The 12,698-nt window shown below is 26.4% G+C and overlaps 2 protein-coding genes across 2 annotated transcripts in view; one reads left to right on the top strand and one right to left on the bottom strand.

Moving 5' to 3' along the window:
- Positions 1-2,794, bottom strand: part of LOC107451419 (aromatic-L-amino-acid decarboxylase) — a 161,780-nt gene extending 158,986 nt beyond the window's left edge. Inside the window, exon 1 of the mRNA XM_071184679.1 lies at positions 2,784-2,794. The gene's annotated coding sequence lies outside the window, so the exon portion shown is untranslated. The remainder of the gene's footprint in view (positions 1-2,783) is intronic.
- Positions 1-12,698, top strand: part of LOC107451423 (hemicentin-1) — a 128,321-nt gene that overhangs the window by 24,752 nt on the left and 90,871 nt on the right. The window contains exons 5-12 of the mRNA XM_043043380.2: positions 286-510; positions 2,059-2,240; positions 2,362-2,434; positions 3,888-4,032; positions 5,647-5,768; positions 7,157-7,459; positions 10,151-10,423; positions 11,994-12,263. Coding sequence (XP_042899314.2) covers positions 286-510; positions 2,059-2,240; positions 2,362-2,434; positions 3,888-4,032; positions 5,647-5,768; positions 7,157-7,459; positions 10,151-10,423; positions 11,994-12,263 — 1,593 coding nt within the window. The remainder of the gene's footprint in view (positions 1-285; positions 511-2,058; positions 2,241-2,361; positions 2,435-3,887; positions 4,033-5,646; positions 5,769-7,156; positions 7,460-10,150; positions 10,424-11,993; positions 12,264-12,698) is intronic.

Raw genomic sequence — 12,698 nt, 5'->3', positions numbered from 1 at the left:
TATATTTTCATAATTAGTTTCTCACTATGAAATATAGAATTGATCATCCTGCTTATTATTGTTACAAAAATTATTTTACTTTGTTCATTGATATGTAATGTGTTTTAATTAGAATTTAACTCAGCCTTCCTATATAGCAACTTCCTCAATTTTAGTTTTAAATTTATTTATTAGATATGTAGTATTTTTTGCCTAGTAGTGTTTAATTTATTAGCATAAATAATGTTTAGTGCAATTTATTCCATAACTATTTTGATATGAAATATTATTTTTATATTTTGATAGGAGAGGTCATTGACCAAACAAAAGGATTATTAGAATTATTGAGTCATAAAAATATCAGCATAGTCAATATCAAAGATCCTGATCCCGGTCGCTGGAAACTTAGAGTAAACAGTGAAGGAGCCCATACTATTAGAGCTACAGGACTTAGCAAAATTGATTTTGTCCATGGATTTTCAAGGCAACCTACTTCAAATATTAAAGAAACTTATCATCGTCCTTTAAGAGGTATCCACTTTTGTATAAGTGTTATAATATTCAATTATTTAATAAAATTTTATTGATCTTTGTAAGTTGTATATTAACAGTTTAATTTAATTATTATCCACTTATTAAAATACATTTTATGATTAATGATCTTTAGAAACACATTTTTATCTGTAAAAAAATTGCAAATAAGACTAGTTTTTTTAATTATTAATTTTGCATACAGGAATTTACTTGATGCTTTATTGTAGTAACTATTTATGAAGTGATAATGTAATATGGAAAATAGTAACCTAGTTTATGTTTTTGAATAGCAATTTTTAGAGTAGTGATTAAAAAAAAATATAATCAAATAAATATATTGAAATTAAAAACTTAATCAAAATAAAAATGGAAAAGGACTTATTCATGATAAAAAAAATTCTTTATAATTGTCAATATTTCTTTAAAGAAACTATAGTGCATTTTCATTTATTGTTTTACTATTTTATAATTACTGTAATTTAGTGGGTTCTAAAAATTTAAATGTTACAATTTTATTTGTTATTTCAACTTCATCTGACTTAAAGTAGTACAAGTACCATAAAAATCTAGATTTTGTTTTAATGATTTTTGTACCTGCAAAGTATACATGCAATTTTAAAGATCTTCAATTAATTTTCACCAACTGTTTTCCTTCCTCTACTTTTTTCTCCCTATTAATGATTATCTCTCTAACATCCCTCTGTCTCCAGATTTCCAGTAGTAACTGAGAACTACATAAAAGTATTGAATACTTTTTTTAATGTTAGAAGGGAAAACTAAAATTAATAGAAAAGAAACTGTTGCAGTAAAAAAGATTCTTTTTTTTTCTGAATGTTTGTATAATATTTACAGCTGCAATATGTATCCATGTATTTATTCACAGTTATTAAAAAATATTTAGATTTTTGTGGTTTGTTGGAGTCTTTTATTTTATTAAAGGAAAGATCAATCTGAATGGAGTTAACAGATTTAAATATTTTAAAATGTAAAGTCAATATTTTCTTAAACTTGACTATTGTACTTAGTGTTAACTGCTTAAATTTTGATTGTTTGTTTAAAAAAATATTTGCACTTTTTTGTAACATATTTCAAAAATTGAATATCTTAGCTATTTATTTTTATTGTTGTGGACTATGTAAGTTGTTAGTTAGTTAATGTTTTTATTTTTATGGTTATAAAAAAAACTTAGTATTATAATCAATCTATGTAAGCTGTTAGTTAGTTAATGTTTTTATTTTTATGGTTATTAAAAAAAACTTTATTATAATCAATTAATGCATCTCAAGTATAAAATGTAGCAACTTTACTACAGAAATGTTACCAAATAATAACTTTGCTGTGTAATAAATGGGATATGAAGTTTTTACTTTTATTGGAAGTAATATTACCATATTAAATATGAAGAAACATTAAGTTGTGAAAAAATTTCATTTAAAAAGGTAATGCTGTAATTTAATTTTAATTGTATTGTAAGCGATAAGTATTTTATTTTTAGCTGTGAATTTTAACAATTTTTTTAATCGAAGCATTTCTATTTTGCTTTAGGGGCTCCTACATATTTATTAGTTAATGCAACTGATTTACCTAATCCAGCTACATTTGAAAATGTAAAAATAGTTGATCTGGAAGGCAATAATCTGCAAAACATTCCTCTTAAAAGATTCCCTGGCACCAATATGTTCAATGCTTCCACATTTTATCCACCTAATGAATATTTTTACCTCAAGGTAACAGAAGGTTCTCTTTTTTTTTAAAACTTTTTTAAAATCTCAATTTATTTTATATTTTCTTTTTTATTGGAATTCTTTTTAAAGTGTCTATTTATTTAAATATTTTTCCTTCATGTAGGTTGCTGGCTCTGATGAGCATGGCTTTCCAATTGAAAGAATGACTTCGACTGCTATCAGTTCCCAATTACCAGGTAATTATGAACTTTATTTTAAAAGTAATTCTCAGTGGTAATGTTTTAGTGCTTAGTTTGTTTTGCTAGGTTTGAGTAAGTTAAAAGTAAGCATAACTGCTTCAAATTATTTTTACTTAGATTTTTTGGCATGTTGTGATTTTTATTTCTGCTTAAGTGGGATATTATAAGAGCCTAGATTTTATTACAATCACTCCATAATTCAGATTGATATAACATTTAGCTTCATACATGCTTAACTAACCTTGATATAGAATTGATGTAAAAATAAACAAAATATTTGAAAAATTTAGCCGACATTTAAATTGGAGCAGTTTTTTGAAGGATATTTGTAATCATTTTCCACCCCGAAAAGCTTGAAATAATTTTAGTGAAGTTTAAGCTTGAAATTATTTAGTTATTTTATATGCAATGCGCAATTTATTATAAAACAAACTTGTGATTTAATTAACCCTCTAGCTGCAAAGATACTCCTTAACTGTAGGTGCAGGTGAAATTCAAACAAAAATTTTCCTGTTGAGCCGTACTTCTCTATTAAATAACATAATTAGTTAAGTGTGTAAAGGAAAGAAGTCTTCACAATTACATTTTTTGTTTCAAAGAGCTTAAATCTTAACATAATTTTCTTTTAATTATTGGCCCGTAACTCGTGTAAGGAAAAGAATTAGTTGCTTTCTGCAGAACAAACTTGTTTCTCTACATGTTCTTTAACAACGAAGTGCTACTCGATTGAAAAAGTTTTGTTAAAATTCATCTAAGTATTCTCCCAGTTAAAGGGTTCATAAAGTCTCAAATTTTGAAGTATTTTCTTTAAAAATTCACACTGTAAGTGAAACTACTTAAACTTCTTAAACATCTTCGAGAAAAGGAAATTTTTACTTTTGCTTTTATTGAAATCACTTCTATCTGCTGATATTTTTGTTTCATTTATTTAAAAATATTTATTTCAATCTACGCAGTTGCTATAAATTTTATTATGTATTTGTAGTTGCATTATCATATAGTAGAATTCTAAGTATGTGGATCAATCTTGATCAGACAAATCTTAATAGTTAAGATTTCAAAAGAAAGAAATATTATTTATTTTAAAAAAAAATTAAATTTGTTTTTAAAATAATAATTGGAAACCTATCCCTGCATAAATTGATGCTTTACTTGGTTTGAAATTCTGCAGACTAATATCGTTCTCCTTTTTTATCATTCAAAGTGATCTAGATTATTGACATTTGAAAATATTAAAGCTCAATTGTTAAGACCTGTACTCTAAAGACCTTGACTTTACTTGAACCTTAACCAAATTTATGTATGCTTATTTATTTAACATTGTAGATTTTTTAGTCAATTTCATATTAATGTTATGCTTTTGTTTATTTTGATATTGTTTGAACTATATTACCATAAAGTGCCATGAAAATTTATTATTCATTATGTTTTTTTTCTTCTTAAATTGCAGATGCTCCAGAAGTAAGTACAAGACCTCGCATGAATGGATATTATGAAGAAGACACAGATTTACATTGCTATATCCAATCTTTGGTACCTTTTTCTGTTACATGGTACAAAGAAGGTATCCCAGTCAGTCAAGAACAGCATTTTCTGTAAGATTTCTGCTTTTATTTTAGTCTAAAATATCATACCTCTTGTTGCAGAACAATTTTTTTTAAAGAAAATCTTTTTTCTATATATTGTGCTTTTTTTTTAATATTAATAAATTTTTCACATCTACTGTTTTCTATTAACTGTTTGATCCTGCATATCGATTTAAGGCATACATAAAATGGTTTTTATTCATTGAATCTACAAATAACTTTTAACTACTGTTTCTGCTTTGAAAGTTATAGTTGATAGTTTTCATTGTAAGCTTTGTGTTCAGTGCTGAGTAATTGACAAATATTTTCGATTAATTAATAAACATAGTTTGCCTCGGACAGTTTTTGCTGATAAAGCACTTAGCTGTTGTATTGATTATCTAGAGCTTGTATTAGTAAATGAGTAATATACAAAGCTGTGAAAGATTAAGAAAAGCAAAAATTGATTTCAAATATTCATCTTTTTCCTGGCTTTTATTTGAATAAAATTTTCAGAACTGTGCATCTTTTCAAGATTTAAAATATGCATGTCTAAGTTATTACTTTAATAACTTTTACCTTCTTTTAATTTATTATCATTATAAAAAGTTATATTTAAAAGTGCTTAAAATATGCATAATTTTTTATTAAATTTGCATCAATGCTAATGCAAGTTCATGTCATAAAGAAGTGAAACGTGTATTTAACCAAACACTTAATATTCTTTTCTTTTCTTCCTTTTTTTGTCATATTTTAAACATATTTTATATTTTTAAGCATATTTTATATTTTTAAACATATTTTTATTCCTTTCCCTATACATTACCAAACATTTTAGAGAAATTTTAAACTATTATTTTTTAATACTCTAATAGGAGAATGTTTTGTGAATTTGTAGATTATTTTCTATATTATAGTGTTAAATTATTGTGCTATTTATTTATTTTATTTTAAATGGATACAATTTAAATCTTACTTTTTTATAATCATTATTATTTCATCATGGCAATTTGAAAATGAAACATATCAGATTGTACAAGATATGCAGCAAACTGTGTATTCTTTAATTTGATATGATGGTACAATTTTGTATGAATAATTTTCTTTGAAAAGGAAGGTATACAGTAATAGATACGTTGAGACAAAAAGCATATAAAATTTTATTAATGATTTGATTAGAAATTGATGTACCAATTTATTTCATATCTTAGATATTTTGTAACAGTACTTTTTAAAATCCTTGTCAGCATATTCTGCTTTTAATTTTTCAAATTTTATGTAATTTTGTATCAACTTAAATATAAAAGTAAAAAGTATTGAACACACTTCTTTAATGCTTTTAAATTGCAGCATTATGAATAGAGACAACTTGTTTATCTTTCATCTGATTTATAAATAAAAACATACAGAAATTATGTATGTATTCATTTATATTTTATTTCAGCTTTAATCTGATAAAGTATGCATTATTTCAAATTGAGTTTTCTCTGTATTTGTTTATGATGATTTGTTTCAATAGCACTTACAAGATAAACATTTTTGTGTTTTCTTTTAGTTCTTTTTTAAATACTATTTTTAAATTTTCAATTGTTTTTTTAACATGGAATTCATTCATTGAGAGATTTATTACTTATTTTATTTTAGACAAACAACTGAAGCAATTCTCACTGTACCGGAAGTTACTCTACTTTCAGAAGGTTATTATTCGTGCAATGCAACAAATATAGCTGGAAGAGGTTCAAGTGTTATATTTCTAGATGTGAAAGGTATATGGTTTTTTGCAAACTTCCTTGAAAAATTAACAATTGTATTTGCTAAAATATGTCCTGTTTATCAATTAATTAATCAATTATCAGATAATAAAAATAAACTTACTGTATACTTCTGATTGTAAGCCAAAAAATTTTCAAAAATTTTCAAAAGCTAAAGTGAGGGGTCAGCTTGCAATGGAATTCGCTTTCATTGATAAATTCCAGATGGCTATCGCCAACAGAAATATTTCTTCTTTTGTTGAGCATTAGTGATAATCAGACAAAACATAAAAAACATCAAATATAGTTGAAAACAGAATGTGTGAATGTAACAACATAGAAAGGACAATTTGAAAGAAATGCTATTATTTTTAATCTTCCAGCTTACCTATGTTTAGGTAAATGCAAATGAGGATATAAATAAATAAAAGAAAAAGAACACACTAAAATCCAATAAATTCTGTATCAGAATCTCCATAAAGTTTGTCAAATTCTGCTCAGTCATCAGAAGGTCTCAATGTAATGCGTAATCCTCACTTCCAATGTCTTCATCTTCATTTCAATCATCATAGACTAAATAACAAATTTTCCCCTACACTTCCATACATATTGTTACAGACACAATATATTTTTAACTATCTAATTACGAAGTTGGAAGGTTCATGTTTCTTTTACCCACTGTGCAATTGTTACCAGATCTACATTTACTACAAAAGAAGGGATACATTTTTGTTTCAAAGCTTAGCGTGCCTTTTTTTTTACATCAGCTCATATACAAGTTTTAAATATTGGGTCGATTTCCAAATAAATAGCTTGCCATTTGGCTTATATTCTGAAGTATGCAGTAACAGTTTTTATCTATGCATTTAAAAACCACATTCAAATCAGTCTTGAAAATATAAAATGGTATATTATCAAACAGATGTTTGATGTGAGAGAAACTTATGAAGAAATAATGCTAAAAAATTATTTATGCCACTTAAACTCATGTAAGCTTGTATTAGTTACAAATTTTGAGTGTGTTCAATTTTGTCTATAAATTGCTATGTCATTACTTTTTCAGAGACATAATTAACTACTTATAAGAGTAAATATAATTTATGTCAACTGTATGCTACCGAATTTTGTTCTTGTAAAATTATTCATTTTTAAAACTGTAACCTTAAAATGGGCTGTGAGTACAATTTGGTTAAAAAGTACTAAAATTTAAGCACGGGTTGAACGTTTTGGTGGTGCCTAATAACACTTCTAATATTTCATTACTTTTTTGCAAGCATAATAAACTACTTATATGAGTAAATTTTGATTTTGTGGATAAAGTGATATTCTAATTTAAAACCTACACCTATAATGCATTATAAAATTTTGTTCATATCAACCAACATGTGCTTAAAATATTTCAGAACCTCCACCTTCAATAACAAAAGCCGGTAACGTGAGCGGAGTTCTTGGAAGCGTAGTCATCTTACCTTGTGAAATTGAAAGTGTTGTTGACTACCGTGTCACCTGGAATAAACTCCTACCTGATGCAGACAATGAAGGTTTTGTAAAAGCTTCTCAACTTCCTGATGATCCCCGTTTCATTATTCACGCCAATGATTCTCTAGTTATAAGGCATCTGAATCCTAAAGATGGTGGATGGTACAGATGTACAGCATCAAATGAAGGCGGTGTTGTGCAGGAAAACATTTACCTTCATACTTACTGTAAGTGAATTAAAATTGTTTTTTCTTTTAAATATAAAATTTCATTTTAGTTTTTTAGAATTAATTTGATAACTTATATTGTTTGTAATATGACTCTCATGGATAAGCTAATCTCGTGAATATAAGAGTATTTTTATTCACTGTGTATTTAAGCTGTGTTCTCCTTAGGCGTTCTTAAAAGGGTGGCCCACATTGCCTACCCTTTGATCACTATAAATGCGCCTTCCTTACTCTTTTCGTAAAAATAAGCCGCCATCCCTTAAAAAAACTGTCTGACATATTTTCGAGAAAATGTTTTCTTAACTACCTGTTTTAATAAAAAGTCCCTTTCTGAATTATTTAGTTATTCATAATTACTTAACTTTAATTTTTAATTTCATTTCTTCATTTTAGTAAAATTTTTCTTACATTGTCTATTTATATAGTTAAAATTCACTTGATGTTCGGCCCCTGAGGTATTCACGGCTTTTATTTGAGGGGGGATATATATTAATAAGTTTTTTAGTGATTTTGAATATTACCAATATTTTTTAAACAAATAACTTTTATTTGAAAATGATTTATTTTAATAAAATGATTTTTTTAATTAGCTTAACATTAGCCATCATTATAAATAAAATTGTAAACGTATCTCTTTGAGATTTTTTCTCACTTTCATTAATGTTTCATCATTTTTTACAAATTAAATCACCAACCTGAATAGATGTTGATTGGTGCTATGTCACTGAGTTAGCATTTCTAAAGTTATCTCTATCTGAAACCAAATATTCATTTTGTTTATAGTTGTACTTTTAATATGTGTTTCTAGGAAAGAAAATAAATTACGATTTTTTTCCAAAATTTAATGAATCTTAAAACAAAAGTATGAAATAGAATAATTAAAAAAAATTTAAAAAACTGTCCATGGGTCTGCATGAAAAAATAATAAATATTCCATGTAACTCATAAAAATCGAGTTTAGATAGTCTCAGCTAATTTTCCTGGTATTGTATTCATTTTATATTAAGTTTATCTTAAAATGTGTTGAAATAATTTTTTATAAAATGGTTAAAGAAAACAGATGAAGAGTTGGCGGTTTGTGAATAACAATAATAAATCCAAATAAACCATAAACTTTTCATCTACTTTCTTTAAAAAATTTGGAGAAATTCTAAAGAAAGAGATTTAAAGATAGAAATAAAGAAATTCTGCAAAATATTTTAAGATAAACTTAATATAAAATGAACACAATACTTAGATAATTTGCCCAGGCTTTAAAAATTCAATTTTTATAAATTACACACAGTATTTTGTCCATAACTTTTATGAGCTAACCCACAGACAAATTCTTTTTTCAAATTCTTTTATATTTATTTGTTATTTTATGTGCTCTTTAAATAATGTATTTATGGTAATCAAAAAGTAATACTGTTACAAGATTACTGATTGAAATTATATTGAATATTACAGGCATAACTATAAGTAATCAATTTAAAAAAAAAAGAAAAGAAAGAGAGGAAGAAAACATTTATAAAGTAAATAAATATGCTAAAGTATATGAGCAGTCAATTGAAAAATTACAGAAATTTCATTCCATCAAAGATAATTCAAAAACTTTAAATTAATATGACTTATAAAAAATGTTAGTTATTGAGTACCGCATTGCAAATTAAAACTTTATGCATTTTTTTTCCTTTACAAATCGATTCACCTTTTTACTCATATGCTGATTAACCCCATAACTAACATGCTGATTAACTGAGTCGCTTATTCGCTAACATGCTGATTCAATTAATCATTTATTTGCTGATTTACCTCTTTCTTCCCTTTTTTTTGTTTCTTCTTTAATTTACTTACTATATCAATGTGATAATAATGATTGCCGTTGGCATGTCTATCTATAATATGTTTTTTAAAATAAAGAGTTAACAATCTTAGAAGTGACCACTTGTAAAATAAATTTTACCAACACAGAGAAAAGTCTTAAAATCGATTAACAAAAATTAAATGATTATCATAATCATAGAAAATATACTCTTACTGTTAAATGATGCTTGTGAAAGTCAAGATTCTTACTCTACAGATTTATCATAAACATTGCTTCTTACCTTACTATGCTTTGAATAAATAAAAAATTGTTTGGGAGAAACTCTGTTTAAAAGAGTGGTAAATTTTATTTGCTAAGTCTTTATATTTTCAGCTCTAAATTTAACTTAAATGCATTTAACATGTTCTCTTATCCGCATCATTAATTAGAGACTTAATTATTTTGATTGTATGAAAACTTTCTTGTATGAATTGTATGAATTCTTACAGATTTGTAAAGGTATTTATAATAAAAGCATTTATTTACCTTTTGTATAATTTTGAGTGACTTAATTAAGAGCAGTCATTGTTATACAAAATGTTTCATTTACTTTAATTCTTGTTTAACAGTTTTATAGCTAAATTGTTTAGGTTTATAATTGTTTAACAACTTAAAAAAGGACATAACCTTTGTCAACAAAGCCAGCCTAATTCAAATTTTTAATAAATAACTAAAAATTGGTTTTTATCATGTTAAAGTCTTTTTATAAACACTAAAATAGTTATTGCAATCTTTTTTAATGGAATTTAAAAAACTTAGCTCCCAACATTTTGGACTTTGGCATTCGTTGTTCTCAAATTGAGCCTCTAAGATAAAATTCATGACATAATCTCATTTATTTATAGATCCACCTGTTGTATCTGTTATGCCAGCTACAAAAAATTTCAAACATGGAGATGTTATCAATATAACATGTGATGCTAAAGGATTCCCTCTTCCTACTATAAGATGGATCTGGAGTCCCATACATAATCAAAATTTTATATCTGGTCGAAGTGAAATTTCAGGAAATAATTTATTGATTCACTCTGCAGATGCAAAAGATGAAGGGAGATATGACTGCATTGGGACAAATCCGGCTGGAAATAAAGTTGCGAGCGTGAATTTGAACTATATAGGTGTGCACAATGTTTTGTGGTTTTTTTTAAATGAAAATTCTGAAATAGTTTATGAAAACTTAATTTGTTAATAGTTTTTAGAAATTAGCGTGACATCAGTTTCTTAGTTTTAATTTAGTATAGCTAGAAACTTTAGGAATAATTATTTATTTTAATGTTTTTATTTTATCGCAATCAAATTATTTTCATAAGGATTATTTTAATGGCTGTAATAACATATCTTTTTTTATGTTGTATAACTCTTAGTACTAACTCTTAATCTTTAATAACAATAACTTTGAATCTTTCATGTCTCTATCTTGTTAAAATAAAATGTAGCACTTAGATAGCTAAAGACTAAATTTAAGAATAAAGTTGTCATTAAAATTTATTTCAATGATCTGTAAAATACATTCGAAAATTTTAAGACAGCATAAAATTTATTTATTACCATTTTTTCTTTATTCTTTCGAGGGACAAAGCTGTATAAAGCTGTAAAGAAAATAAATTGCTTATTCTTAATGTTTTTTTGTCAATAAAAAAAATATTAGTCATTTATTTTTTTAAAGATAATCTTTTGTAACTATGTGCCATTCATTGTAAAAATAATGTATCTCCATATTTTTAAAGTTTCTCCATTTTTTGCTCAATTGTATCACAGTTAATAATATTTTCACTGTACACAAGAGCCATGATATCTCAGGGGATAGAGCGTTCGCCTCCCATTGAAGTGATCCAAGTTTGAGCTCCAGTGCTTAATGGTGGATCAGACCACAGTGCTTAACTGAAATATCCTTAGTGGTAGACGCAATTTGTGGGTTGTGTGGTTTTCCTCTCCATCCACAAATGGGGGTCAGTTCCATCAAAATGTCCTTTGTGAAGGCTAGTTTGTCCCTATGCTTGCTCTAGGACTTCTCTGTCTTCTGAGTTGGGCTCATAATTGCAAGGTTGGGTAGTTGAACATTGCAAGTCAGAAATTCAGAATTGGGTCAGCCTTTTTATGAAAGAAAATAAAACTACATTAGTGAAACAATTCTAGTAATTGAAACCCAATAAACGATAACATTGACTGAATACTTCTATTTATCTTCCACATTTTAATTTCTAATAACTTCTTATTTCAAAATTCATTCGCAAGGCGATGCTTCACTTTTGCAATAAACGACACATATTTTTTACCACTAAATTTCTACTTAACCAGCCAAGTTATAGGCAGTAATTATCGACTATTAGAGTTATTTTAAGTAAGAGTATTTGGAAAGAATGAATTCACCAAAATATGTTGTTGTTACTTATCTCCAAAGGTTTGACGGCGTCAGATCAGATCCATAAATCCCTTGATGAGTAAAAAGTCAGAAACAAAGAGAGAAGTGTAAATTTCTTCTCAAAGAAGTCCTAAGCAGCTTAAAATATGCCAAAATATATTAAACATTATATATGATGCAAAATTGCCTTATTTTGAAAGACAAATTCAAAATAAATCTAAGAAAGCTAGAGCTCAGAAAGATTTAGGAGGTATTCAGGTTTTGCAGCATTGAAAAAATGTGTTTCAAAAATAACTTCATAGCAGTAATTGTATGTTTTCTGTTAGAGGCTCCATCAATTAGCATACGTGATAAGGAACTCATAGTCAGAAATGGAGACCAAGCAAATCTAAGATGCATTGCTGAAGGTTTGCCTGATCCTAAAGTAAGATGGTTCAGAGGGGCTACAGAAATTCAACCTCTCTCATACATACAGATATCTCCTGATGGAACTTTGCTGATTTATGATGTTCAAGAAACAGATGCTGGACAATATACTTGTCTTGCTGAAAATGAAGCTGGAAGCGCAAATGAAACAATGTACTTAAATGTTGGATGTAAGTAATATTATTTTAAGTATTTCATTGTGTTAAAAATTAGATTGCAGGTACTTTTAATTTAATAATGAAGTGAAATTCTACATTTAAGTATTGAAAATATGTTTATGTTAGTCTTCAACTATTTCAAAATTTACAAAGCAGTGCTGTGTAAACGAAATTTGAGCTCCAAAAAAAATTCTACAATGTTATTGTTCAGAAACAAAAGTTAATAGATGAAATTATGTAACAATAAAAATTTTCTGTTTATAGAATTGTTTACCAGTTTTAAAAATATCATTAAAAAATAGACATGTCCAGATACTTATTGACGTGTCATTTATTTTACATTAAAAGTTGATTAAAATTTGTTAAAAGTTAAGAATATTTTAACTCATTTTTATAAGCAAATATAAATTTGTTTATATTTTAATATTAGTGATTGCACGTTTTTTT

Source organism: Parasteatoda tepidariorum, chromosome 8, assembly GCF_043381705.1.
Source record: "Parasteatoda tepidariorum isolate YZ-2023 chromosome 8, CAS_Ptep_4.0, whole genome shotgun sequence".
Lineage (NCBI taxonomy): Eukaryota > Metazoa > Arthropoda > Arachnida > Araneae > Theridiidae > Parasteatoda > Parasteatoda tepidariorum.
The sequence above is the reverse complement of the archived record's forward strand: the minus strand, read 5'-3'. Positions and strand labels throughout refer to the sequence as shown.